Here is a 27,496-nt window from a genome sequence, read left to right as displayed (position 1 = left end):
TATTTTTTTAAACTGTGTACTTTGAAAATATAAACAAAAGACTTAAGACACAAACAAATATTTATCGAAAATCAATGAGTTAATTTTTTTAACATTTTTCACAATTGAACAATGATTTGAGTAAACATTCATTCATTCATACTTTATTTAATAGTAAAATTATTCAATTTTCTTTCTTATCTTTCTAAAGGTATTGCACAGAAGTGGCTTAGCCTTATATCTACAATATTAGAATTGTGGTATAGTACATAATAATTTTTGTTTTGTTCTTTAATGATAATGTGTCTGAAGGAAAACTATTAGCAAATCCTTCTATACAAAAACAGTTTATAAATGTATTAATAACATGGTATTTTAGTGTTCAATATATAAATTAGATATTAATGGATTTATGAAGAAAGTACATTTTGTTCGGAAATTGTTCGTAATTCGATCAATGCTTTCCAAACCTGGGATGACATTACTAATATTATGCAGTGAAATCGTCGAGAAATGCCAAGGTAATTTAAGGGACATTTTTAGTATTTTATTTTGAGCAGTTTGTAATCTCTTTATATGAGTCTTAGCACAATTTCCCCAAATATGAGAGCCATAAAGAATGATAGGTTGAAATATTGATTTAAAGATTACAATCTTATTTGTTTTGGAAAGCAATGAGTTGCTGTTTATTAACGGATAAAGGATTCTTATATATAAGTTTACTTTCTTCACAATATTAGTAATATGAGAGTTAAAAGTTAATTTTTTATCAAGAAATATTTCTAGGATTTGGTTTCTCAACCGTCGAACTGAACGGACGTGTTTTTTAATAGCGGATTATTTCATAGTAATAGGTACCTATTGCCTCAGTTGCAAAAGACAGCCTTATGATGGCTAAAGGGTGATACGGTCAAAATTTGGTCAATATAAACTTGACGTATTTCTTTCAATTTTGCATTTAAAAAACCTGAACACCCCTCATTTTGAAGGTGTGTGTGTGTAGAATGTTGCTCCTATTTTGATTTTGGAATTCACTCTTCAGTTGTCAAAATGCCGTCCAAGCAAGAAGAGCAGCGTATCAAAATTTTGCTCGCGCATCGCGAAAATCCGAGCTACTCGCACGCAAAGCTGGCAAAATCGCTAAAAGTTGCCAAATCAACCGTTACAAATGTAATTAAAGTGTTTGCGAAACGTTTGTCGACAGCCAGGAAGTCTGGATCGGCGGGAAATCGAAAACCGGTTTCAAGCGAAACCCTAACCTCTCCCTCGGAGATGCCGCAAATAAGCTGGGTGTATCGTCTACAACCGTGCATCGAGCCAAAAACGAGCCGGACTATCGACTTACAAGAAGGTAGTGACTCCAAATCGCGATGATAAACAAAATACGACGGCCAAAGCGCGATCCCGGAGGCTGTACACGACGGTGCTGACGAAGTTTGACTGCGTGGTAATGGACGACGAAACCTACGTCAAAGCCGACTACAAGCAGCTTCCGGGACAGGAGTTTTATACGGCAAAAGGAAGGGGAAAGGTAGCAGATATTTTCAAGCACATAAAACTGTCAAAGTTCTTAAAGAAATATCTGGGTTGGCAAGCCATCTGTACCTGTGGCTTGAAAAGCAGCATTTTCATAGCTTCCGGGACTGTCAACCAAGAAATTTACGTGAAAGAGTGTTTGAATAAACGTCTGCTGCCTTTCCTGAAGAAACACGGTTGTTCCGTACTGTTTTGGCCGGATTTGGCATCTTGCCATTACGGTAAAAAGGCCATGGAGTGGTACGCCGCCAACAACGTGCAGGTGGTTCCCAAGGACAAGAACCCTCCCAACACGCCAGAGCTCCGCCCAATTGAGAAATACTGGGCTATTGTCAAGCGGAACCCAAAGAAGACCAAAAAAACTGCTAAGGACGAGCAGCAGTTCAAGGCAAACTGGCTTTCTGCGGCGAAGAAGGTGGACAAGGTGGCTGTACAAAATCTGATGGCAGGTGTCAAGCGTGAGGCCCGGCAATTCGGATTTGGAAAAGCGAAATCCTAACTGAATATTTTTCCTGAATTTTATACTAATTGAACTTGAAAAAGAAATTTAATTTGATTTTTTAAATAAACGATTTCACCGATTTACACGCGTTTTCCCTTGACCAAATTTTGACCGTATCACCCTTTATCATTAATAAAGGAGCATTGGACGGTATGGTTCCAAAGCAAAAATGGAGGGAAATTGAGAACGCGATGTCTGGTGTCTACTCAGAGGTTCGAAAAAAGTTTCTCAGACCAAGTCCTCGACAGCAAGATGCTGGATGGTATCAAGGACGATATAAGTTAATAGCATTTGCGGACCAGAGGTCTATGGATTACTTTAAAGCTGCTTTGAAGCCAATTGGTGAAGTTTGGGAAGGAGCCGCTTTGGAGTTAGTCTATAGAAAAAACATACCGGCTAAACCTAGTGCACATGCATGGATACCTGCAAATCCTCCTGATCCTGAGTCAATACTAAACATACTAAAGGAATGTAACCCAGATCTTCCAACCGCCGATTGGAAGGTTGGTGGTTTGGATGAGGTGGATGGACCAAGACGACATGCGGTGTTTATATTTAACATTCAGTCGCTGCCACATCTAGCCCAGACCCAAGGACGTGTAAGTTATGGCTTTCATGACATCCATATGAAGGTATACAAAAGCGATCAGCCAAAGGATTCCGAAACTAAAAAGCCTCCGGTAGAGTTAGAAGAAGAAAAATTTTGCGAAGCCGAAGGAGACATAAAACCTGTAGACATTGACGAACATCGTATGCGGAAAGCCCCTACAGGCTCAAACCTCAATAAAGCTGAACCGCGGGTTGTTGCGAGAGTCACCGAGATGTGTGAAGAGGATGCCCTTGATGACTCAATTGAAGCGGCTGATGTGACGGTGGTTGAAAATTTGGATGGTTCTACGGTTCCTCCAGATAAATCTTCACCATTGTAAGGCCGCTTGTGCTGCCTTAAAAGTTCTCCTGGTGAAAGGATACATAGATATAGTTCTTATTCAAGAACCATACATATATAAGAACAAGATCTGTGAATTAAGCACTTCGGGTTTCAAACTTTTGCATAATACCGGTAAAGATATAAATCGAGCATGTATAACTGCTAAAAACGAACTAAACTTGTTTCTACTTCTTACATTGAGCAAAGCAGACACTGTCGTAGCTAGTCTAGAGATATCCAAATGCAAATACTGGGTATCTTCGGTCTACATGGGACATGATAGGGAGACCCTCCATGTGCCGTTAAGACCTTAGTTGAGGAGTCACTGAAAACAAAGTCAAAGTTCATTATGGGATGCGATGCAAATGCACATCATAGTATTTGGGGAAATAGTGATACTAATGCAAGGGGAGAGTCGCTAATAGTTTATTTTGCGTGCTAACTTGGTAGTTTGCAATAAGGGAGATGCACCAACCTTCGTCACCAAAAAGAGGCACGAGGTGTTTGACGTCACATTGGTCTCTCCATGTGACCATGTTCTGGCGGTGCCACAGTGGCTCAGCGGTCATTTCCTATCGAGGAAATTGTATCGGAATCTAGAATAAAATAGGCGTTAAATAGCTTTGGGCCATTCAAATCCCCCGGACCTGATGGAATTACTCCGGCGGAGTTACAAGCAGTTACTGAAAGAATTATCCCCTGGTTGACGGTGATATATAAAGGATGTATAAACTTAGCATATATTCCAGAAATGTGGAGGGAAACAAAAGTCGTTTTCATAACGAAAGCGGGAAAAGCCTCTCACTCGAGTGCGAAGGATTTCCGACCAATCAGCTTATCCTTATTCCTACTTAAGACTCTGGAGAGGGTGATAGACATTTATCTTAGAACTAGCGTCGATTCAAGTTTGCTCTCGAAACGACAGCATGCATACTCGAAGGGCAGGTCTACTGAGACCGCTTAGCATGAACTAGTCAGCTTTATTGAGAGCTCACTATCTGTCAATGAATACACAATCGTGGCGATTCTAGACATCGAGGGGGCATTCAATAACGTCCATCCGAGGTCGATATTAAATGGACTGATAACTCCGAATGTTGATCCAGGTATACTTAGACTGCTGGACGAACTGCTAATGAGGAGACGTATTTCGGTCACACTAGGACAAGCAAACATACAAAGGTATGTGAACAGAGGCACTCCCCACGGAGGAGTTCTATCACCTCTTCTTTGGAATGTTGCCATAAACAACCTTCTGGTTTCCCTAGACGATGTGGCTCTAGCAGTCAGGGAAAATTCCCATCCACAATCAGAGATTTTATACAGAGAGCCCTCCGGATGACTGAGAAATGGGCGAAAGAGAATGGTCTCATATCCTTAGGGGGTATTGAAATTCCCTTTGGTGAGTGTGCAAAATACCTTGGCGTTATTTTGGGCAGGAAGCTGAACTTTAAGCTTAATATTGAAGAAAGAGCGAGAAAAGCCACGATAGTTTGGACTCGTGCAAAAAGGAAAAAAGTGGGGACTAAAACCGAAAATTGTGTATTGGCTATACACGGCAGTGGTTAGACATATAATGCTATATGGTGTTGTAGTCTGGTGGCCAAAACTTCAGCAACCGACAGGTTTAGATAAAGTTCAGCGTATGGCGTGCTTGTGTATCTCAAGCGCATTCAGTAAGACAGGAACAGATTCCCTTAATGTCATGCTGCATCTATTGCCTTTAGTCATTTTGGCCAAACAGTCAGCTGCAACAACGAATGTGCGGTTGCGCAAGCTATCGCTGTGGTCGGAAAAAATGTACGGTCACAGTTCGGTCCTCAAAATGATGCCAGATGTGCCTAACGTAGTGGATTACACTCTGGCGAAACCACTTTTCGACAAAAATCTAATTCCCAACAGTGAGGCGTGGTGTACACATACCCCGGAGAATAAAAGATATATAGATTTCTACACTGATGGCTCCAAATTGGATGGACAAGCGGGTTTCGGAGTATATTCTAAAGATCTGGAACTTCGAATAGCGAAAAGATTACCAATGTTAATCACTGTAGTGTTTTTCAGGCTGAAATATTAGCAATAAGAGAGGTGGCGAATTGGCTGAGAAGTAATGTTCCAAAAAATGTTGGCATTAATATATACTCAGACAGTCAACCTGCAATAAAATCCTTGGACTCTGTGTTCCTTAACTCGAAGAATCTGTTGGTATGTCTTTGGCTACCTGTAAGCTCTTACTGCGTGAGAAGGCTGTCACGATGGCAAATTTTCGATGGGAGAATTGCAAGGGTTGTAACGACACCAAGCAAATATGGCCCCATTTAAACTTGAACCGCACACTAGATATGCTAGTGTTCTCAAGACGTCAGATGTCACTTCTGATATCTGCTATATCGGGTCGCTGCCTGATAGGCGAATTTGCAAAAACTATTGGTGCGAAGTATAATGACTACTGTATGATCTGCCATGATGCGGAGGAAAAGGAATCAATTACACACCTCTTGTGTGAGTGTCCTGCATTTTGTGTAAGGCGTAAGCGAATTTTAGGGGCATATATCTTTAGATTACTGGCGGACCTGGAAAACGTTAACTTAAGCAGCCTGTTAATGTTTTTGGAATAATCTGGTAGGTTCAACAAAAGAAAATAATAGTGAAGGTTCAGTGGTTAAAACTAGAAGTGCCCATATGTAATAGGTACTTTTAGTTAAATGTGGTATCACAATGGACTGAATGGTCTAAGTGAGCCTGAAACTTACTCGGGCTGCCACTTTAACCGAACCTAACCTAACCTATGTATTTAACACTCTCCAACCAAGCAATATCATTGTTCATAATAGTAAGACTATGACTGGGTAAAAAACCGGATTTTCTTTTTCGGATAAAAAAGAGAGCCTGAGCCTTATGCCTTCTGAGCCTTTGCCTTATCCAAATCCAACTTTTATATCATTATAAATTCGTTTGACCTGGTGAATGGTGACTTCTAAAACCAAATTGCTCATTCGGTAAAATTCTTTTATCGGTCAAGATCGTAGAAATTTTTTGTTTTAAAAATTTTTCAAGAATTTTGCCAAGAGCGCTCAAAAGGCTTATAGGACGGTAATTCTCAGATTTGTTTGGGGGTTTGCCTGGTTTAGGGATCGGAATAACTTTTGCCGTTTTCCAAGAATTTGGAAAGTATTGAAGTTTAGGACAAGCATTGAGAATATTAGTGAGTTATAACTTAGCTCTTCTCGTTAGATGCCTAAGCATCACATTATTAACTTCATCTAATCCACACGCCTTTTTATTCTTGAGATTACATAGTATATTCTCTGGTGTTATAATACTTAACATAATTCGTTAAACTCATTCAAACATCTGTCAACAAGTTCCTCGTACTGAGAATTTCCAAGGCTTTCCGAAATCTTATGGTTGTTACAAAAAGTCTTGGCAAACGTGTTTGCTTTATCCACAGCAGTAACTAAAACATCCTCTCCTGACAGTAGACAGTAGGAAACTTTCTTCCGCAAAATTTTACTCACATTCCAAAACGGCCTTGAACCGCTATCCAGTTTCTTTAACATATTATTCCACTGTCTATTTCTAAGCAGAAAAATTTCCTCACGGATCTTGGATGTGTAACTAACCATAAATTCATGATCCTGAGTTTGCCTGTACCTAGTCCAATATATTTCGAATCCTAATTAGGTCTATAATATAAGCAGGTAACACAGCACGTCTTGATCTGGGGGCCCTATATGGGACTGCACCCAGAAAAAAGTGACCCCTTCTTTAAGTTAAAATGAACTCATTGTGAAGAAAGTTGAACTTCGTATAGCGCCAAAGACATTTTTATTTGTTTGAACGATGTGATTTTCGTAGAAATTAGGTATAATGCATTCCATATATTAGTTAACATTTTCCTATATTTATGTACCACAATACTACGGAATGAAAAAATTTAACTGATTTGAATTCATATATGGAATGATTTTATTGAAATTTTTTCATTCATTTGGACAAATCTTACATATTTGTGGTAAAACTTTTACTTCATAATTAGAACTGCTTACCTTCGTTTTTAAATACAATTTTATTTATTTATATAAGCAATTTTATCTTCAATAAAAGACATGTTTTATTAATATATTGAATATATTTATTAAGAATCAACAGCATCGACTGTCCTTGAAATATTAGTTTATTATTCCACTATTTCCAATTTCCATGTGAAATTATCAACTGTAAACCGCACTTTTTCTTCTTTTGTACTTTTCACTTTTAATAAGTTGCTGCCTAACGATTTTGTCCTCCTTTTACAATTTCAATACCTACAAATATAAAAAATCATAAACCATTTTTGTGACAAAAGGTTAGCGTCACTGAATATTACCTGATAATTGAAGATTCCAAAATGAAGACAAATGAAAGGGTTGTTATTCTGCTGGTGTTTTCTTTCTTTATACACCATGACGAACATTGATAGATTTATTTTCAAAAAACGAACATTTTTCTCACTAATTTAAAATAACAAATATTTTATATATATTTTATTTGTTATTTATTATATTATTTTACCATATTATTTTTTAACAATCTCTCTGTATACCACAACAACACGATGACAGGTATCGATTACAGGTAACAATAGTGTTTCCATATATATATATATATATATATATATATATATATATATATATATATATATATATATATATATATATATATATATATATATATATATATATATATATATATATATATATATATATATATATATATATATATATATATATATATATATATATATATATATATACACATATATAACGGATAACAAAAAAGCTTAATAATAGTAAAAAAAATTTTCCTGTATGGTATTAATAATAATAAAAAAAACTACTTGCACTGAAAAAAAGAAAATATTTTGTTCTGAACATATGTTTCAGAACAAAATATTATTTTTGGACGGAGAAAATGTAACATGTTTATCGCAATCATGTTTTTTTTATCGGAAATTATGTATCTGATTTCGACAACCATGTATATGTTTTGCGAGAAAACAACATTTCTGCGACAAACACGTTCCATATTCCCAGTCCAAAAATAAAATTTTGCTCTTGAAATGTGTTTAAAGTGATCATATTGCTTCTTTGGGTGTAAGTACTACATATTTTGCATTCTGGAATGTTGTATGTATGAATCGTTGAGAACCGGCAGTTGGAACAAGGTCTGATTTCTGAGTCCATTTCATATAGGACTGTCACCCGACTTCATAAATTCACACCCCTTTTATACCAAGATGAAGAAGTAATCTTATTAATTATTTTCCCCTTTTTCATCCAACAAAAAGATGGGAGCATTTTTCTTCTCTATGTACAATAATAGTTAATCATAGCAACCATGTTGTGGGATTATCATTATCATAACACCAATCTATTTGTCTCACTCCCTTTATGAGAAATAACAAATTACTTCCTGTGGTAATTTTTCAAATGGAAATTAACATACACTTTCGAGGAAAACCAACAGCACCTGTTGCAAATAAATGAGAAGCTAAAAGAAAATAAGAAAAACAAGTATATACGGCCGCAAGTTCGGCCAGGCCGAATCTTATGTACCCACCACCATGGATGGCGTAGAAACTTCTACGCACCCAGAAAAAAGTGACCCCTTCTTTAAGTTAAAATGAACTCATTGTGAAGAAAGTTGAACTTCGTATAGCGCCAAAGACATTTTTATTTGTTTGAACGATGTGGTTTTCGTAGAAATTAGGTATAATGCATTCCATATATTAGTTAACATTTTCCTATATTTATGTACCACTATACTACAGAATGAAAAAAATTAACTGATTTGAATTCATATATGGAATGATTTTATTGAAATTTTTTCATTCATTTGGACAAATCTTACACATTTGTGGTAAAACTTTTACTTCAAAATTAGAACTGCTTACCTTCGTTTTTAAATACAATTTTATTTATTTATATGAGCAATTTTATCTTCAATAAAAGACATGTTTTATTAATATATTGAATATATTTATTAAGAATCAGCAGCATCGAATCTCCTTGAAATATTAGTTTATTATTCCGCTGTTTCCAATTTCCATGTTATATTATCAACTGTAAAACGCACTTTTTCTTCTTCTTGTACTTTTCACTTTTAATAAGTTGCTGCCTAACGATTTTGTCCTCCTTTTACAATTTCAATACCTACAAATATAAAAAATCATAAACCATTTTTGTTACAAAAGGTTAGCGTCACTGAATATTACCTGATAATTGAAGATTCCAAAATGAAGACAAATGAAAGGGTTGTTATTCTGCTGGTGTTTTCTTTCTTTATATACCATCACGAACATTGATAGATTTATTTTCAAAAAACGAAAATTTTTCTCACTCATTTAAAATAATAAATATTGTATATATTTTATTTGTTATTTATTATATTATTTTACAATATAATTTTTAACAATCTTTCCGTATACCACAACAACGCGATTCCAACTAAAAAAACAACCCACGCACAAACATATCGATTACACCCACGCGCAAACACATCGATTGCGATGACAGGTATCGATTACAGGTAGACAATAGAAATATAGGAAAATTTCCTATATTCTAACAAGTGTGTTTCCTTAAGTTTTGATTGGATTGCATACTTCTTAGTACGAATGAACTAAAATATTTTTCTATGCCAAGTGTTGTTCGTATGTATAAAAAACTTTCTATTATAAAGGAAGTCGCAATTACCATTTTATAAGAAATTTTACTAATTTTGAGGAAACTTGGTTTTAGTTCGGGTTTTGTTTATTTTTACGAATGCTTTGTTATCGGTGAATAAAATTTTCTTGTTCAGTAGTAAATTCTTATACCCAGCGAAGAAAATAGTATGAGTAAAATTCCATGCCTTATTCTAGTTAATGAACTATTCCTAACTGCTTACAGTATAGGATTTTTTTACTGAAACGAGTAAATTTTATTATTTCTCACAAAAATTTACCTTAATGGAAATAAAATGGATAAACTATATTGATGAAAAAATTTTCCTTTAGTTTCGAAGGCACTTTTTTCTGGGTGCGAAAGACTGTCATGTACAATCGAATTACTTGGGTTGTGGTATCTTAAAACTTCTTAATATCGTTTTCTAAATTGTGATTTAGTCCATACATGGTATATATTAGACAAAAAAGTTATGTATAGTTAAGTCTACAAATAATTACGAATCGATATGGAGTTTTTGTACGTAGAGAGCCAGAATTGAAATATGGGGGTCGCTTATATGGGGGCTATATACAATTATGAACTTGATATGGACCAATTTTTGTGTGATTGGGGATCGATTTATCTGATGGCCATATATAACTATAGACCGATATGGACCTAGTTAGGCATGGTTGTTAACGACCATATACTAGCACAATGTACCAAATTTCAACTCACTCGGATGAAATTTGCTCCTCCAAGAGGTTCCAAAACCAAATCTCGGGATCGGTTTATATGGGGCTATGTACGATTATGGACTGATATGGACCACTTTTGGCATGGTTGTTAAATATCATATACTACCACATCGTACCAAATTTCAAGCAGATCGGATGAATTTTGCTTCTCCAAAAGGCACCGGAGGTCAAATCTGGGGATCGGTTTATATGGGAGCTATATATAATTATGGACTGATAGGAACCAATTCCTGCATGGTTGGTGGATACCATATACTAACATCACGTACCAAATTCCAATCGAATGGGAAGAATTTTGCTCTTCCAAGGGGCTCTGGAGGTCAAATCTGGGGATCGGTTTATATGGGGCCTATATATAATTATGGACCGATATCGACCAATTTTTGCATGGGAGTTTGATGCCATATATTAACACCACGTACCAAATTTCAACTGAATCAGATGAATTTTGGTCTTCCAAGATGCTCCGGAGGTCAAATCTGGTGATCGATTTATATGGGGGCTATATATAATTATGAACCGATGTGGACCAATTTTTGCATGGTTATTAGTGACCATATACTAACATCACGTACCAAATTTCAGCCGGATCGGATGAAATTTGCTTCTCTTAGAGGCCTCGCAAGCCAAATTTTGGGGTCCGTATATATGGGGGCTATACGTAAAAGTGGACCGATGTGGCCCATTTGCAATACCATCCGACCTACATCAATAACAACTACTTGTGTCAAGTTTCAAGTCGATAGCTTGTTTCGTTCGGAAGTTAGCGTGATTTCAACAGACGGATGGATGGACATGCTCAGATCGACTCAGAATTTCACCGCGACCCAGAATATATATACTTTATGGGGTCTTAGAGCAATATTTCGATGTGTTACAAACGGAATGACAAAGTTAATATACCCCCCATCCTATGGTGGTGGGTATAAAAACTCGAAAGAAAGGTATACAATAAGTAATTAAAAACATGCTATTGTTTTCTTTAAGCACTATGGTTCATATGTTATTGTAGACGAAGTAGAACGTTAAGAAATTATTTTTAGCCATAAAATATAATGGAAAATATTAACATATAACTTAAAACGAAATTCAAATTAAATAGAAATTATTATCAACCGATTATTTCAAAAGAACTTGTCATGACTTATAATATTATTGGGTAATTACAAAGCACTCGCATATTATGTGTGTTCAAAAAATCCGAAACTTCAACTGTATATTTCCCCATGTAACTATATTTAGTTTGTAACAAAGACAATAAACTTGAGGAAGATAGGAAATTGGCTTGCGTCATACCAAATGTTGCATTTACCATGTTAGTTCCATACATGTTTGTAATTTTTTTTTATTTATTTTTCGTTTTGATTTTTTTAATGAAAAATTCAATTTTCTTTCATTAAGAAAATTGAATTTTTCATGTTAAATTTTAGGCTACAACAAAAAAATTACATTTTCCCCTTTATGGAAATTTATTTCGTGCACTAAATTTATTTTTATTTGCGTTTTAATGCTATGTCAATACTTGTCGTATACGCGTTTGGTTCGAGTATGAAACTAACACGGTAAATGGTTTGATCTCCTGAGTAGCCAATTTCCTATCTTCCTAGAGTTTATTGTCTTTGGTTTGTAACAAAGATTTTAGATTTGAGAAAGATGGGAGATTGGCTTGCGTCATACCAAATGTTGCATTCACCAGATTAGTTTAATACATGTTTGTAATCTTTTAGTTGTTTTTCGTTTTTATTTTTTAAATGAAAAATGTAATTTTCTTAATGAAACAATGTTACATTTTAGGCAACAACAAAAAAAATTACATTTTCCCCTTTATGGAAATTTATTTCGTGCTCTTAATTTCTTTTTATTTGCATTTTAATGCTATGTCAATACTTGTCGTACACGCGTTTGGTTCGAGTATTAAACTAATGTGGTAAATGGTTTGATGTGCTCAGTAGCCAATCTCCCATCTTCTGTAGTATATAATCTTTGGTTTGTAATACGAGTGTATATTGTCTTATGCAACATCATTAAGTTTGATGCTACTCCAGATAATCCTATGCAACCATATTTAGTTTGATGGAACTCCATGTATTGTATATACAACATCAGATAGTTTGATACTGTGAGCATTCTAAAAAATCTATGTAAAACACATTTCATAACAATTTAATGGGAATATCTCATCCTCTGTACTCTGTATTATACAAACTTTTTTTATAAATTCTTTTAATCACCATTTTTTAAAAAAGACACATCACCTTAAGTTTATTCGTCGTAAATATTGTTTGCACTTCCTGTGCTTCCAGAAATGAATTAGGTGGTTGAACTTTGTTTTCTCTTTTTGCCCACATTTGAAATGAAGATGTTTAGGTTTGCTTCTTTTTTCATTTCCAACTTCTTTTACAACTGACTTTGATCACGATATGTAATTAAGCTAAATTTAGATTCCACTCTTCTAACAAATTAGCTATTAGCACAGGCACATACTTCTTGCTCTCTAACCATCTTGAGGCAAAGAAAAGTCAATCCAACCAAACAAACATCTAGCCATCACTAGACCAGATCATCACCATTTTAAGTGTTAGCTATCTGCAAGGAACGTAAATATATGAACCGTTGTTATAGCATTTGCACATGTAGTATAGAGGCTATCGTTTTTCTTTGGTCCGGGTAAGAAGATTTACATATCCAATCTTTCCATGGTTGCTTCTGCAGTTGACGTGAAAGTAATAATTTACATGCTTTTGTAGTCTACTTCTCCTACTGTCGTGTGAGTGAGGCTTTACAAAACGGACAGGACAATAAATTATAGTAATTCTTAAGAAATTAACATTTTTTCGTAGATATATAAAACATTTTTTTTCTTCTAATTAAATTGTTCTTCATTTTATTTTTTACAGCTCCCCTGCAAGATTATACGGAAATTCAACAATATACTGGTAAGTGAATAAGCTATGGCATAAAGAACAAAAACAAACCATAAGAATCTTGCGAACACATGTGGGCCAACAGCATTTGGCCAAGTCTGTTGGCCAGTTTGGCAATTACCTTGTTCGTCGATCGTTCTTCTTGTGTTGCATAACAATTTTCAATTTGCCGTTTGCATCTTGAAGCAATTCTCTTTGATTGTGTTTACTCCATTTGATTACTGGATATTTATGATGAAAGTCAGAGCGAAGATTTTTGCATTTTATATTCCTTGGTATAGCTTTGTCGTGCTAGTGGCCAAAGATGCTTTTGGATCTTAAACCTAGATCAGTCTTGAAATGAAATCAAATCAAATAAAGTGTATGTAGGTATGAAAGAATCCATTTATTACTTTCCTCATGCTTTACTAGGTATGAAGATCAACATTAACATTGATAACCAGGCATCATTCTGGAAATAAAATGGTCTGATGCATGCAAATTTTCTAGAATAGAAATAAGTACTGAAGACGATTACCACCGTTAGATTTTCAGATAATTATAGGGACTACTAGTATTGTACACTAAGTGTTGCTCTGAAAGGGTAATTGTTTTTACAGCATTTTCGACTATATCCGTAATTTATTCAGGCATGATTCAGAGCAAAACCAATTAATGAGATGGATTGTTATGATTTTTATTACACGAATTATAATTCATGGCCATTTGCCAGGATTTCTAGAATAGAAATAAGTACTGAAGATGATGACCACCGTTAGATTTTCAGATAATTATAGGGACTACTAGTATTGTACACTATTCAGTCAATTGTGATACCACAGTGGTGAACTTCTCTCTTATCACTGAGTGCTGCCCGATTCCATGTTAAGCTTAATGACAAGGGACCTCCTTTTTATAGCCGAGTCCGAACGGCGTTCCACATTCCAGTGAAACCACTTAGAGAAGCTTTGAAACCCTCAGAAATGTCACCAGCATTACTGAGGTGGGATAATCCACCGCTGAAAAACTTTTTGATGTTCGGTCGTAGCGGGAATCGAACCCACGGCCTTGTGTATGCAAGGCGGGCATGCTAACCATTGCAGCACGGTGGCTCCCTACACGAATTATAATTCATGGCCATTTGCCAGGATTTCGCGGGACATATACGGTATATATTGCCAATGGAGTGCAATATTGTGGAAAAAGGTAAATATGGTCAATTATCTATCTTTATCTCTTAGTACTTAATGGAACAAATTGCCAGTATGTAGCTCAAACAAATTGGAGGTGGGGTTGTTCAAAAACCCAAGTTGTGCAACAATAATTTATCGTCTCAGAAACTCTACTAACATTTGTGATTAATTTTCAATGTTTCGGTAATGATGGAAATGCTACCAATTTTGTCGTCCTCATCAAACGCTCCACGTGTGCTATCGTTGGTCACTCTCGTTCACAAAAATCTCTCCCTAACTCTATGTTCCCCATCAGAAAAATTCGGCAATATTACTTGAGATGCTATAATGGATCATTCATGTGTTACATGGTAATACAACTTTATGGTATGAGAAAATGTTCCAAGACAGTCAACTATTATTTTTGCTACAGACATTAAGTAAAAATCCCTATCGGACCACCCACGTAAATGACGAATTTTAGTATTTATAAAATATAAAACAAAGTCAAGAGAAACTTTAATTTTAAAGTTTATAAAGTATTAATACTGTTAAACTATAGAGTTTAATCGACTTGGCAACTTTATTTCATATAAAATAGGAAGGACCATATCTTAATCGCTTTAAGGAATAGCGCCTTATATAACTATGACGTTTTAAAATTAAAATTAATTATGATTCTAAATTGATAATAATAAATTAATTAAAAATAAAAGTAAATTAGAAAATCATGATAGATATGAAAGACCATGTCAAAATGTGAGAAAAATCAAATCAACGAATGACTCTCAAAGAATAAAGATTTTGCACTGGCTCATATTTACAGGCAATCTGAAGGGATCATTCGAATTTCTTCATTATCATGCAAATCTATAAAATCAAATGTTGGCGATGTTGAAGCAAAACATCAACTACAGATTGATGGTCATAAAAAAGATATTGAGTTAAAAAAAAAAAAAACAGAAGAAAATTGTACAAAACTACCGCTACTGATATTTTTCCTGAAATAGATAGCCAATGGCTTATTTTTCCAGCCATTCAATTCCCTATAGACCCATCAAAAGAATAATAATGAAAAATCTGATAAAACGTAACAAAATCCATATTTAATATAAAAACAAGCTGTAGCTTATTGACCACCCGAGCACCCACCTATACCGGCTCCATTTAACAAATGATAAGGTGCTAAACGAGCATTTAAATCTTAAAAACATTAAATAAAACACGTTTTCGCAACGAAGCACAAAATCATATAAAACGTAAGCCCATGAAATGTATGTGAAATGTCGAAAAAAAAAACAAATAAATAAATAAAAAACTGTCATACAGAAGCCGCTAAACTGAAATCATTTGATGTCATAATAAAAGATTTGAGCATTGGTTATGGTTTTTTACAGAAGCTCTTGTGGTCAAATGGACATTGACAGAGATATATTTTTAAAAGGGGTACAGTTTAGAGTAAAAAATAGCAAACTCACAATCAGAATGTTTATTATTTAAATTGTATATGCTATTTATTTAATATAAACCGAAATGAATTCCAACGCAACAAATCATTTGACCCCTTTCTTTTTGAACAATTTCCAGTAACTACACCAAAAGAAAAATAATTTTGTTATAAAGTATTTTCTAAAAGAGGAAATAAATCCAAAATTTATGACGCGTTGTAGCGATTTTATCTAATGATTTTTATTTACTTTAAAAGAAAAATTTTTAGCATCAAAAGAAAACTTAGTTTGTCTAAAAATGCATTTCCCAGAAAAGAAAACTTTTCCTTCAGTGCATCATTACCGACCGATGTGCACTGACTATCTTGCTTAAAATAAGACAAGACATCATCTAATATCAAGTCGCTTACCACTCAGATTAAAATAACATAGGTCGGTCATAGTGAAGTGTTAGTCTGGCACATATCTTAAAAGGATCTTTTAAGAAATCTGTCCACATAATCTAAAAGTACACACAAAGAAAAAAACGTTTGGAAAACGTGTACCGAAAACGTTTTTCTTTTGTTAGAGTTTTTTTTAATTTCTTCGAAAATCTTAAACTTTTATCACCAAAAAATTCGTTTGTTACAAAATTTTAAATTTTTCAATAAAAAAACATAGTTTTGAACCAACGACACAGTCCATTTCGTTTATATCAAGCACTGTTCTTTTCTGACTCAATGTCTTTCATAAGACACATTTTACAGTTTCATAGTAAAAATTTAATATAGTAGTATGTAATGTTGAACATCTTTTCGGAATCTTCCGAAGATATCTGAAATATATGTAAAAGATTTTTTTTTTGATATTCGGACGAAGCAGGAATCGAACCCACGACCCTTGGTATGCAAGGCGGACGTACTAACCAGTGATCCACGGTGCCCAACTAAATGTATGTTTCTGATAAATAAAGTTTGTTTAATCGACTCGTTGGCGCCGAAAACGAACTAAAAAACTTAGTGGAAGTGCAATTAGGCAGAAAAGATTGTTTTTTTAAGTTAAGCTTTATGAAATTGTTTTTTCATCCCGGAAAAGAATAAACGTTTATCACAAAAAGTATATAATTTTCTTCCAAAGAAACTTCCTTACAGGGGAAAGCAAATGAGAAACGATCTTTGTTTGTCTAAAATTTCGTTTGGGAGGATAGAATTATTTTTTGCGTGTAGTCATTTCGTTGAAAAACTTGGCTATACCACAGAAGGTGAAATACTTCAACCAGATTCTACATTGAGTTCGTCCTCTTCAAAGATAATGTTAAAGTACCCTTAGTAATCCTTTCTTCCAAATGTCTGCTATAATTTTTGGTTTTGCTGTTTCTTTATATGAGTTTGAATACTTCCTGGCATTTTCTATGAATGAATGAACGAAACCTGAATATCACACGTTTATCGGACATACTCGTTCAAAAATGATCAGCACCAAACAACATACAATAAAAGTCAATGTTGATAAACAAAAGCTCATAAATTATATGGATCAACATCGCATAACGTCACCGCAGTGGAGATCTCAATTGGAACAAAAACGTGAGCAACAGGTCGACTTGATTAATTGATTAATATCACTCACGCTGTTGTTTGACACAATTTCTGACTGACTTTTAGGAGCACGACAGGTAATTCAGTATCACCATATCTATGGCCAGACTTGTCACATTCATTTTGTTCTTTGCAATACCCACGTTTCGAACATTAACAATAATTTTATTGAAGTGTGAGCAATTTCTACCTACTCATACGCACATTATTTTCCCAACACGTGCCTTTAATGGTACGTATGCTAGTACATCATGTTCTCTTTCCTCCTGTCTTTGCAAGGTCTAGGCATTTAATCATGCTTTCAAGTAATCTGGATGCAATACCCAAGTGGCCTATTACTCAGTACGCCCATAGCAAGACCAAGCAATGCTTTTTAGCCCTGGCTAAATATTGATGGGGCACACAGCGTTGTTGGCATTGCATTATTATAAGCAAAGGATTGTAATTCGCCATAATTTTGCCATTTTCGATACAATGCTACTAAATGGTTGATTGTTCATTCAACATTGCTGATTAAATAGTAGCCAAATTAATGTGGCATTAAATCACTTGAAGTGTTGTCGCTATGCTATTATGTGACTGAATGAACTGGCGGACAAACGTCTGGTTAGTTTGCTAAATTACTGTGAGAGTTTTGGAGTGCCAGTTCAGGTGGTTGATTGGCACAGTGGTATGGAAGATGATCTAAAATTATTCAAAAGTCTGAAAAAATGGGCAACCATTGTGAAAATGTGCTCTTTATTCGATTGACATGTGTGCCCAGCGATTAGATTTTATAAGTGTGAAAATAAAAAGGGCAACAGTTCGTAGACTACTTACACCAATTTAGCCGTTGCGAGCAAGAAGATGTGAGCCGGTGCGTTATCACTGAAAACAAGTTTACGTGGATCCAAATATGTTGACCTTTCAATAAAGTATTGGTATTGATTCCGAGCCAAATGCCTACTGTGATATACCGGCACTCTGAAAACCGGACACCTCCCAAATGTGGACAGTTGTTTGGGACGTTTGCTATATTAACATATTAAAATTAACCTCTAATAATTGGACACCTCCCAAATGTGGAAAAAAATTTAGACGACCTTCCTCCGAAAGGTCGACACCTTAGGAGGAAGTAAATTTTATTTTAAAAATCCAAATTATAACGGATACTTCAAAGTAAAAAAGGTTTTGGTAATTAAACAAAAACATTTAACTAAAGATACAAAAACCCTCAAGTTTTAGCCTATATTTGAAGCTTTTTATCTTTAATCCAATCATTAAAAATCCCAGAAAATGTCGTACGTAAAGAGAAACATTTTTCATTTAAAGAAATCGTCCTTAAATTTACTGAAATATTGAATCTCTATATTTAAGATAAAAACGTTTGAAATATAGGCTAAAACTTATTTTGAGGTTTTTGTATCTTTAGGTGAGTCTATGTTCGTTTTTGTCACAAAAACACTAAATCAAAAGTATACATATATATATATATATATATATATATATATATATATATATATATATATATATATATATATATATATATATATATATATATATATATATATATATATATATATATATATATATATATATATATATATATATATATATATATATATATATATATATGAAGACGATTATATTTTGATCAAGTCTTACCAAATAAGGGATAGCAAGGATCCCAGGAATTGATTGCAAATAATTTTATATTTCTAAATTAATTAATTAAAAAAAGTAACCGTGAAAACAAGCTTAAAAACTTAACATAGTACTCAGTTTTGGTTAAAAATTTTTTTTTTGAATTAAAGGTAGAATTACATACCATGCGTTCAATGCGTACAACGCGTCCGATGATTGAAGAGTTGAAATTTCTCTTTGAAATAAAAAGCTGGAATAGTCTGCCGCAAACAGAAACAAGTAAGGAAAGTCTAAAGTCGGGCGGTGCCGACTATATTATACCCTGCACCACTTTGTAGATCTAAATTTTCGATACCATATCACATCCGTCAAATGTGTTGGGGGCTATATATAAAGGTTTGTCGCAAATACATACATTTAAATATCACTCGATCTGGACAGAATTTGATAGACTTCTACAAAATCTATAGACTCAAAATTTAAGTCGGCTAATGCACTAGGGTGGAACACAATGTTAGTAAAAAAATATGGGAAACATTTAAATCTGAAGCAATTTTAAGGAAACTTCGCAAAAGTTAATTTATGATTTATCGCTCGATATATATGTATTAGAAGTTTAGGAAAATTAGAGTCATTTTTACAACTTTTCGACAAAACAGTGGCGATTTTACAAGGAAAATGTTGGTATTTTGATCATTTTTGTCGAAATCAGAAAAACATATATATGAGAGCTATATCTAAATCTGAACCAATTTCAGTCAAATTTGGCACACATGACAATATTACTAATTGTACTCGTAGTGCAAAATTTCAACCAAATTGGGCCAAAACTCTGGCTTCTGGGTCCATATAAGTGCATATCGGGCGAGAGATATATGTGGGAGCTATATCTAAATCTGAATCGATTTCAACCAAATTTGGCACGCATAGCTACAATGCTAAATCTACTCCCTGTGCAAAATTTCAACCAAATTGGGCCAAAACTCTGGCTTTTAGGACCATATTAGTCCATATCGGGCGAAAGATATATATGGGAACTATATCTAAATTTGAACCAATTTCAATCAAATTTTGTTCACTTGACTATACGACTAGGTGTTATGTTTGTACAAAATTTCAAGCAAATCGGTATAGTGCATATCGGGCGAAAGATATATATGGGAGCTACTAAATCTGAACCGATTTCTTCCAAAATCAATAGGGTTCTATTCTGACCCAAATTAGGAACATGTGCCAAATTTAAAGGCGATTGGACTTAAATTGCGACCTAGACTTTGATCACAAAAATGTGTTCACAGACAGACGGACGGACAGACGGACATGGTAATATCGACTCAGGGACCCACCCTGAGCATTATTGCCAAAGACACCATGTGTCTATCTCGTCTCCTTCTGGGTGTTACAAACATATGCACTAACTTATAATATCCTGTTCCACAGTGTGGCGCAGGGTATAAAAAAACAAACCTTCAATCAACGCACGGATTGACGCATGGTGTGTAATTCAACCTTAAGAAATCATTTTTTATGTTGTTTGGGTTTGTAAACAGGCATTTGTTTGTACGTACACGGAAAATACCGTGAACCCACCAGGAAAGTTTAAGAAACAAGTATATACGGCCGTAAGTTCGGCCAGGCCGAATCTTATGTACCCTCCACCATGGATTGCGTAGAAACTTCTACGAAAGACTGTCATCCACAATCGAATTACTTGGATTGTGGTATCTTAAAATTTCTTAACTTCGTTTTCTAAATTGTGAGTTAGTCCATACGTGGTATATATTAGACAAAACAGGTATGTATAGGTACGTCTACAAATATTTACGAATCGATATGGACTTTTGCACGGTACGTAGAGAGCCAGAATTGAAATATGGGGGCTATATACAATTATGAACTTGATATGGACCAATTTTTGTGTGATTGGGAATCGATTTATCTGAGGGCTATTTATAACTTTAGACCGATATGGACCTAGTTAGGCATGGTTGTTAACGGCCATATTCTAGCACAATGTACCAAATTTCAACTGACTCGGATGAAATTTGCTCCTCCAAGAGGCTCCAAAACCAAACCTCGGGATCGGTTTATATGGGGACTATATATTTGGCATGGTTGTTAAATATCATATACTACCACCACGTACCAAATTTCAACCATATCGGATGAATTTTGCTTCTCCAAAAGGCACCGGAGGTCAAATCTTTGGATCGGTTTATATGGGGGCTATATATAATTATGGACTGATATGAACCAATTCCTGCATGGTTGTTGGATACCATATACTAACATCACGTACCAAATTTCAATCGCATCGGATGAATTTTGCTCTTCCAAGGGGCTCCGGAGATCAAATCTGGACCATACACATGGTTGTTGGATACCATATACTAACATCACGTACCAAATTTCAATCGCATCGGATGAATTTTGCTCTTCCAAGGGGCTCCGGAGATCAAATCTGGACCATACACTAACACCATGTACCAAATTTCAGACGGATCCGATGAAATTTGCTTCTCTTAGAGGGTCCGCAAGCTAAATTTGGGGGTCCGTTTATATGGGGGGCTATACGTAAAAGTGGACCGATATGGCCCATTTGCAATACCATCCAACCTACATCAATAACAACTACTTGTGCCAAGTTTAAAGTCGATAGCTTGTTTCGTTCGGAAGTTAGCGTGATTTCAACAGACGGACGGACGGACATTTTCGGATCGACTCAGAATTTCACCACGACCCAGAATATATATACTTTATGGGGTCTTAGAGCAATATTTCGATGTGTTACAAACGGAATGACAAAGTTAATATACCCCCATCCTGTGGTGGAGGGTATAAAAATAGAAAAATGAGATTACTTTTGCACAATTATATTATTTTATAGTACTATTTTAAATTATTAACTAAAAGTAATTAATATTTAGACTTATTTAAATTATAAAATGTTCAATACTGTGATATTTATTAAATTTAATTTCTATAAATCTATTGTAGACCCCTGAGGGAGCGATTCAATATCGTTATCGCGAAATATTGGGAAAAATAAATAAAATATTAAAAAATACCTCGAGCTTGCAAAAATAAGAATTTATCATTGTAACAAAAAGGTCGACCAAAAATCAAATAAAAACTAATAGTTTTAGAAAATTTTAACAAAACTGCATTAGAAACCCAGATGTCACGCCAATTTCACAAAACTAAGTAAATAGTTTTCGACAAATTGAAGAGAATTCATTAGACATAATTCATTTTTTTCAGAAAATTTCGAAGTTTGAAGGAAAAAATTGGATTTCAAAATTGCAAAAATGTTTTTAGTTCCATACGAAGTTCATAATGGGCTCATTATTGATAAAATTTACAAATTTTAAGAAATTGTGAAATATTTTGGGGGAGACACGAATTTACTTCATTTTTATACCCTGCGCCACACTGTGGAACAGCGTATTATAAGTTAGTGCATATGTTTATAACACCCTGAAGGAGACGAGATAGACACATGGTGTCTTTGGCAAAATTGCTCAGGGTGGGTCCCTGAGTCGATATAACCATGTCCGTCTGTCCGTCCGTCCGTCCGTCTGTCTGTGAACACATTTTTGTGATCAAAGTCTAGGTCGCAATTTAAGTCCAATCGCCTTCAAATTTGGCACATGTTCCTAATTTGGGTCAGAATAGAACCCTATTGATTTTGGAAGAAATCGGTTCAGATTTAGATATAGCTCCCATATATATCTTTCGCCCGATATGCACTAATATGGACCCAGCAGCCAGAGTTTTATACCGATTTGCTTGAAATTTTGTACAAACATAACAATTAGTCGTATAGTCAAGTGTGCAAAATTTGATTGAAATCGATTCAGATTTAGATATAGCTCCCATATATATCTTTCGCCCGATATGGATTTATATGGTCCTAGAAGCAAGATTTGTGGCCGAATTTGGTTGAAATTTTGCACTAGGAGTACAATTAGTAGTTTAGTCAAGTGTGCAAAATTTGATTGAAATCGGTTCAAATTTAGATATAGCTCCCATATATATCTTTCGCCCGATATGGACTAATATAGTCCTAAAAGCCAGAGTTTTGGCCCAATTTGGTTGAAATTTTGCACAGGGAGTAGATTTAGCATTTTAGCTATGCATGCCAAATTTGAAATCCATTCAGATTTAGATATATCTCCCATATATATCTTTCGCCCGATATGTACTTATATGGACCCAGAAGCCAGAGTTTTCTCCCGATTAGCTTGAAATTTTGCACAAGGAGTACAATTGGTAGTATAGTCATTTGTGGCAAATTTGATTGAAATCGGTTCAGATTTAGATATAGCTTCCATATATAGCTTTCGGCCGATTTACACTCATATGACCACAGAAGCCAATTTTTTGCTCCGATTTAGTTGAAATTTTGCACAGGGAGTAGAATTAGCATTGTTGCTATGCGTGCCAAATTTGGTTGAAATCGGTTCAGATTTAGATATAGCTCCAATATATAGCTTTCGGCCGATTTACACTCATATGACCACAGAGACCAATTTCTTGCTGCGATTTAGTTGAAATTTTGCACAGGGAGTAGAATTAGCATTGTAGCTATGCGTGCCAAATTTGGTTAAAATCGGTTGAGATTTAGATATATCTCCCATATATAGCTTTCGCCCGATTTACTCTCATATGACCACAGAGGCCAATTTTTAACTCCGATTTAGTTGAAATTTTGCACAGAGAGTAGAATTAGCATTGTTGCTACGCGTGCCAAATTTGGTTGAAATCGGTTCAGATTTAGATATAGCTCCCATATATATGTTTTTCCGATTTCGACAAAAATGGTCAAAATACCCACATTTTCCTTGTAAAATCGCCACTGCTTAGCCGAAAAGTTGTAAAAATGACTCTAATTTTCCTAAACTTCTAATACATATATATCGTAAATCATAAATAAACTTTTGCGAAGTTTCCTTAAAATTGCTTCAGATTTAAATGTTTCCCATATTTTTTTACTAACATTGTGTCCCACCCTAGTGCATTAGCCGACGTAAATTTTGAGTCTATAGATTTTGTAGAAGTCTATCAAATTCTGTCCAGATCGAGTGATATTAAAATGTATGTATTTGGGACAAACCTTTATATATAGCCCCCAACACATTTGACGGATGTGATATGGTATTGAAAATTTAGATCTACAAAGTGGTGCAGGGTATAATATAGTCGGCCCCGTCCGACTTTAGACTTTCCTTACTTGTTTATGCTTCATTTGTGTATATTTTTTCGTCTGTTTTTTCGTTAATTTAACGAATGTACGTCTACTACATGTAAGGTTTTTCCTATTTTTGCCTCGTACTTAATTTAAAGTAATATAAATTGTTACAACTAATATAACTTGACTACACTGAAAAAAAACAGTGAACCCACCAGGAAGAAAACTTTCGGTTAATTTTAGAAAATTTTTAATATTTGTAGAAAATTTTAACTAAACAGTACTACAAACGTTGGCATCACGCCGATGTCATAAAAATAAGTAAATATTTTTCGACAAATTCAAGAAAATTTATTAGACATAACTAAGTTTTTTCAATTGTTAAAGAAAATTTTGTAGTTTGAAGGAAAAACTTGGAGTTCAAAATTGCAAGAATGTCTTTAGTGACATACGAAGTTCATGATGGACGCATTTTTGGTAAAATTTACAAATTTAAAGAAATTCTGAACTATTTTAAGGAAGATAGGAATTTAGTTAATCTTTATGCTTCATTTGAGTATATTTTTTTCCTTTAGTTTAGTTAATTTAACTAACCTACACAAAAAATTATTAGAGTAAAGAAAACTTTCTCCAAACATTATAATTCTATGAACTAAAATAATGTTAAATTGGCTTTAGTGAAATAGGGAGTTCACTTTTTTTGAGTGTAGTCACAAGATTAATATGCTGTACTATCTTTAAGATAAATCTCATACAATTATGTTTTTTATGTATACATGTATATAGAATGAAAGGCTAGATGAATAAATGAATTGAATTGAAAATTGAACGAATGTACGCAAAAAATTAATAAAGTTATGGAAGCTTTTTTAAAATGCAATAAATCTATGAACTAAACTAGAATTAAATCGGTTTTAGTGAAATTTAGGGTTCACGTTTTTCGCAAAAAGAAAATGAAAATGCAATAAATGAGTTCTGTGTTCTAATTTTAATTTTATTAATCCTAGATTTAAAGTAGATATAGACGACTAAAAAGTGTCTTTATTTTAGAGAAAACGCATCTTTGACTCGGAATCAATACCAAAATCCTTAAGGGAATGTCAAAATCTTTGGATCCAAATAAACTTTTTTGAGCACCCTCATAAAAAATCGCTTCTGTAACATATACTCCCAAACATATTTTGCTTCAAGCATATACATTTTTGGGTATTGCCCAAACATTTATATGTTTGATCTCTTCCAATATATAATATGTTTGAAAGCATATTGGTCTAAACAATATATATTTGGGTAGTCTAAGTTCCAAACATTTTGTATTTTTGCATCCAAATTCAATAATGTTGTCTTCCAAAAAACAATATGTTATTTTGTGAACATATAATATGTTTGGAAGCATTTTGCACCCAAAAATATTATATGCTTAAAAAATTCTCCCAAACAATATTGTGCTCAAAATTTTATTTATTTATTTATATATTTACAATCATAATGAATTATGAAAATAAACAGGTAATATAGGTGCTAATAACATAGGTTTTCGACCTGAATGCTCAAAATTTTGTTTCTGCCTAATTGTATATTCCCCCACATCTTTCTCACTTCCACGACATTTTTTAGTTCTTAGCACCTTTTTCTGTAATACAAACATTGTAGAAGAAATTATTCAATTTTTTTTATTTTAATTTTACCTTTTGCCGGACGGGGATTCGAACAGCGGACCACACAGTTTGTAAGGATCAAAGAAGTAGCTGATCAATTGCCCAAGGAAAAATAAAATGTTAATTTTGTAATAACAAGCAACAACCACCAACTTAATTCAATATCGCTCCCTGTTAAATAGCGCTCCAAGCTACTAAACACATATATGTTTATAGGCTATTTCTAAATTAATATATGTTTGCATCCAAGCATATTATATTTACAAACATTTTATGTCCCAAACATAATATGTTCTAACATATTAACATATATGTCCCAAACATGTTATGCTAGTTTATGAACATTATATGCTTGCACTCAAAAATATTGTGTTTAAAAATTTGTGTTCCACACATATAATGTTTATAGCCAAACATATGAAAAACAGTCTTTTTCATCCGTGAGCATCCTAAAGTAACATACTTATTCTATGCAATATTTTACACAATTTCCAAACCACTGTTTCATACCAAGTAAAGTTTTTTCGTAATCTACATTGAACAGTTGCCTCCAGTAGTAAGTAGCGCGTACCATACAAAACCAGCGCTTTGTTAATCTACGCCAAGTTCTATGGTAGATAGGAAAAAAGGCATATTTCAGATTAAATCACATCACACAATTCTCTAGTTGTTCACATTTTTTAAGCATTATTATTTTTATAATGGCAAAAATGGATAAAAACAACAACGACAACAAAACATTAAACATCATGTCTTTATGAATGACCACAACCTGAGCATACATAATAATACACAGAGGACTGTGAATTAACAGTATACTGTACAAGCCCTGCTCATTCTGCTGTTGAGATATATCTGTCACTGCTCGTCTGTGTACACACAAAAAATTATCACCAAAATTTTTTCAATTAAGCACTTAATTGAATTTGGAAACGGATTCAATTAATATGTTAATTGATTCAATTAATTATTTAATCAAATCCGAATAAAAACCAATAAAAAAATGATTGATATTTGTTACGTTTCCAATTAAAATATTAATTGATTCAATGAATTTGTTAATCAATTCGGAAATAATTTTCAATTACAAACGTGATTGAAATTTTTTCCGTTTCCAATTACACATGTGATTGATCCAATCACCTTTGTGATTGAAATTGAATAATTTTGAGCAATGGAAAGAGCGAAAAGAGAGCAAGAGAATGGGTATTTATTCAACAATGTATGATGGAGAGATCAGTCTGTGGAAGTAACTCGTAACGAACGGTTGGTTTTTTGTTTTTCGCGTAAATTGAAAAACATGATTGGCGACATTCTGTCTGCTGCATTCAATATGTGTGCATAAATATTTTGAACGCAACAACAATTCATAGCAAAGGGTTGAAATAAATAAAGTGTGCAACAACAAACGACCAAGTGGTAAAGGTTTGAAAAAAATATATGAGAGAACGCATTTGAAATTTGTTTGTGTTTTGTGGTATTGTAAAAATGGAAAATAATCTACGTTTATTGAAGGTAAGAAATTGTGA

At 34.0% G+C, this 27,496-nt stretch overlaps 1 protein-coding gene across 1 annotated transcript in view; it reads left to right on the top strand.

Moving 5' to 3' along the window:
- tnc (tenectin) overlaps positions 1-27,496 on the top strand; it is a 210,843-nt gene that overhangs the window by 164,630 nt on the left and 18,717 nt on the right. The window contains exon 3 of the mRNA XM_075291413.1: positions 13,293-13,331. Within this exon, the coding sequence (XP_075147528.1) occupies positions 13,293-13,331 (39 nt within the window). The remainder of the gene's footprint in view (positions 1-13,292; positions 13,332-27,496) is intronic.

The sequence above is a fragment of the Haematobia irritans genome, chromosome 1, assembly GCF_050003625.1.
Source record: "Haematobia irritans isolate KBUSLIRL chromosome 1, ASM5000362v1, whole genome shotgun sequence".
In the NCBI taxonomy this organism is placed as follows: Eukaryota; Metazoa; Arthropoda; class Insecta; order Diptera; family Muscidae; genus Haematobia; species Haematobia irritans.
Note: the sequence above shows the minus strand (reverse complement) of the source record. Positions and strands in the feature narration are given on the sequence as shown.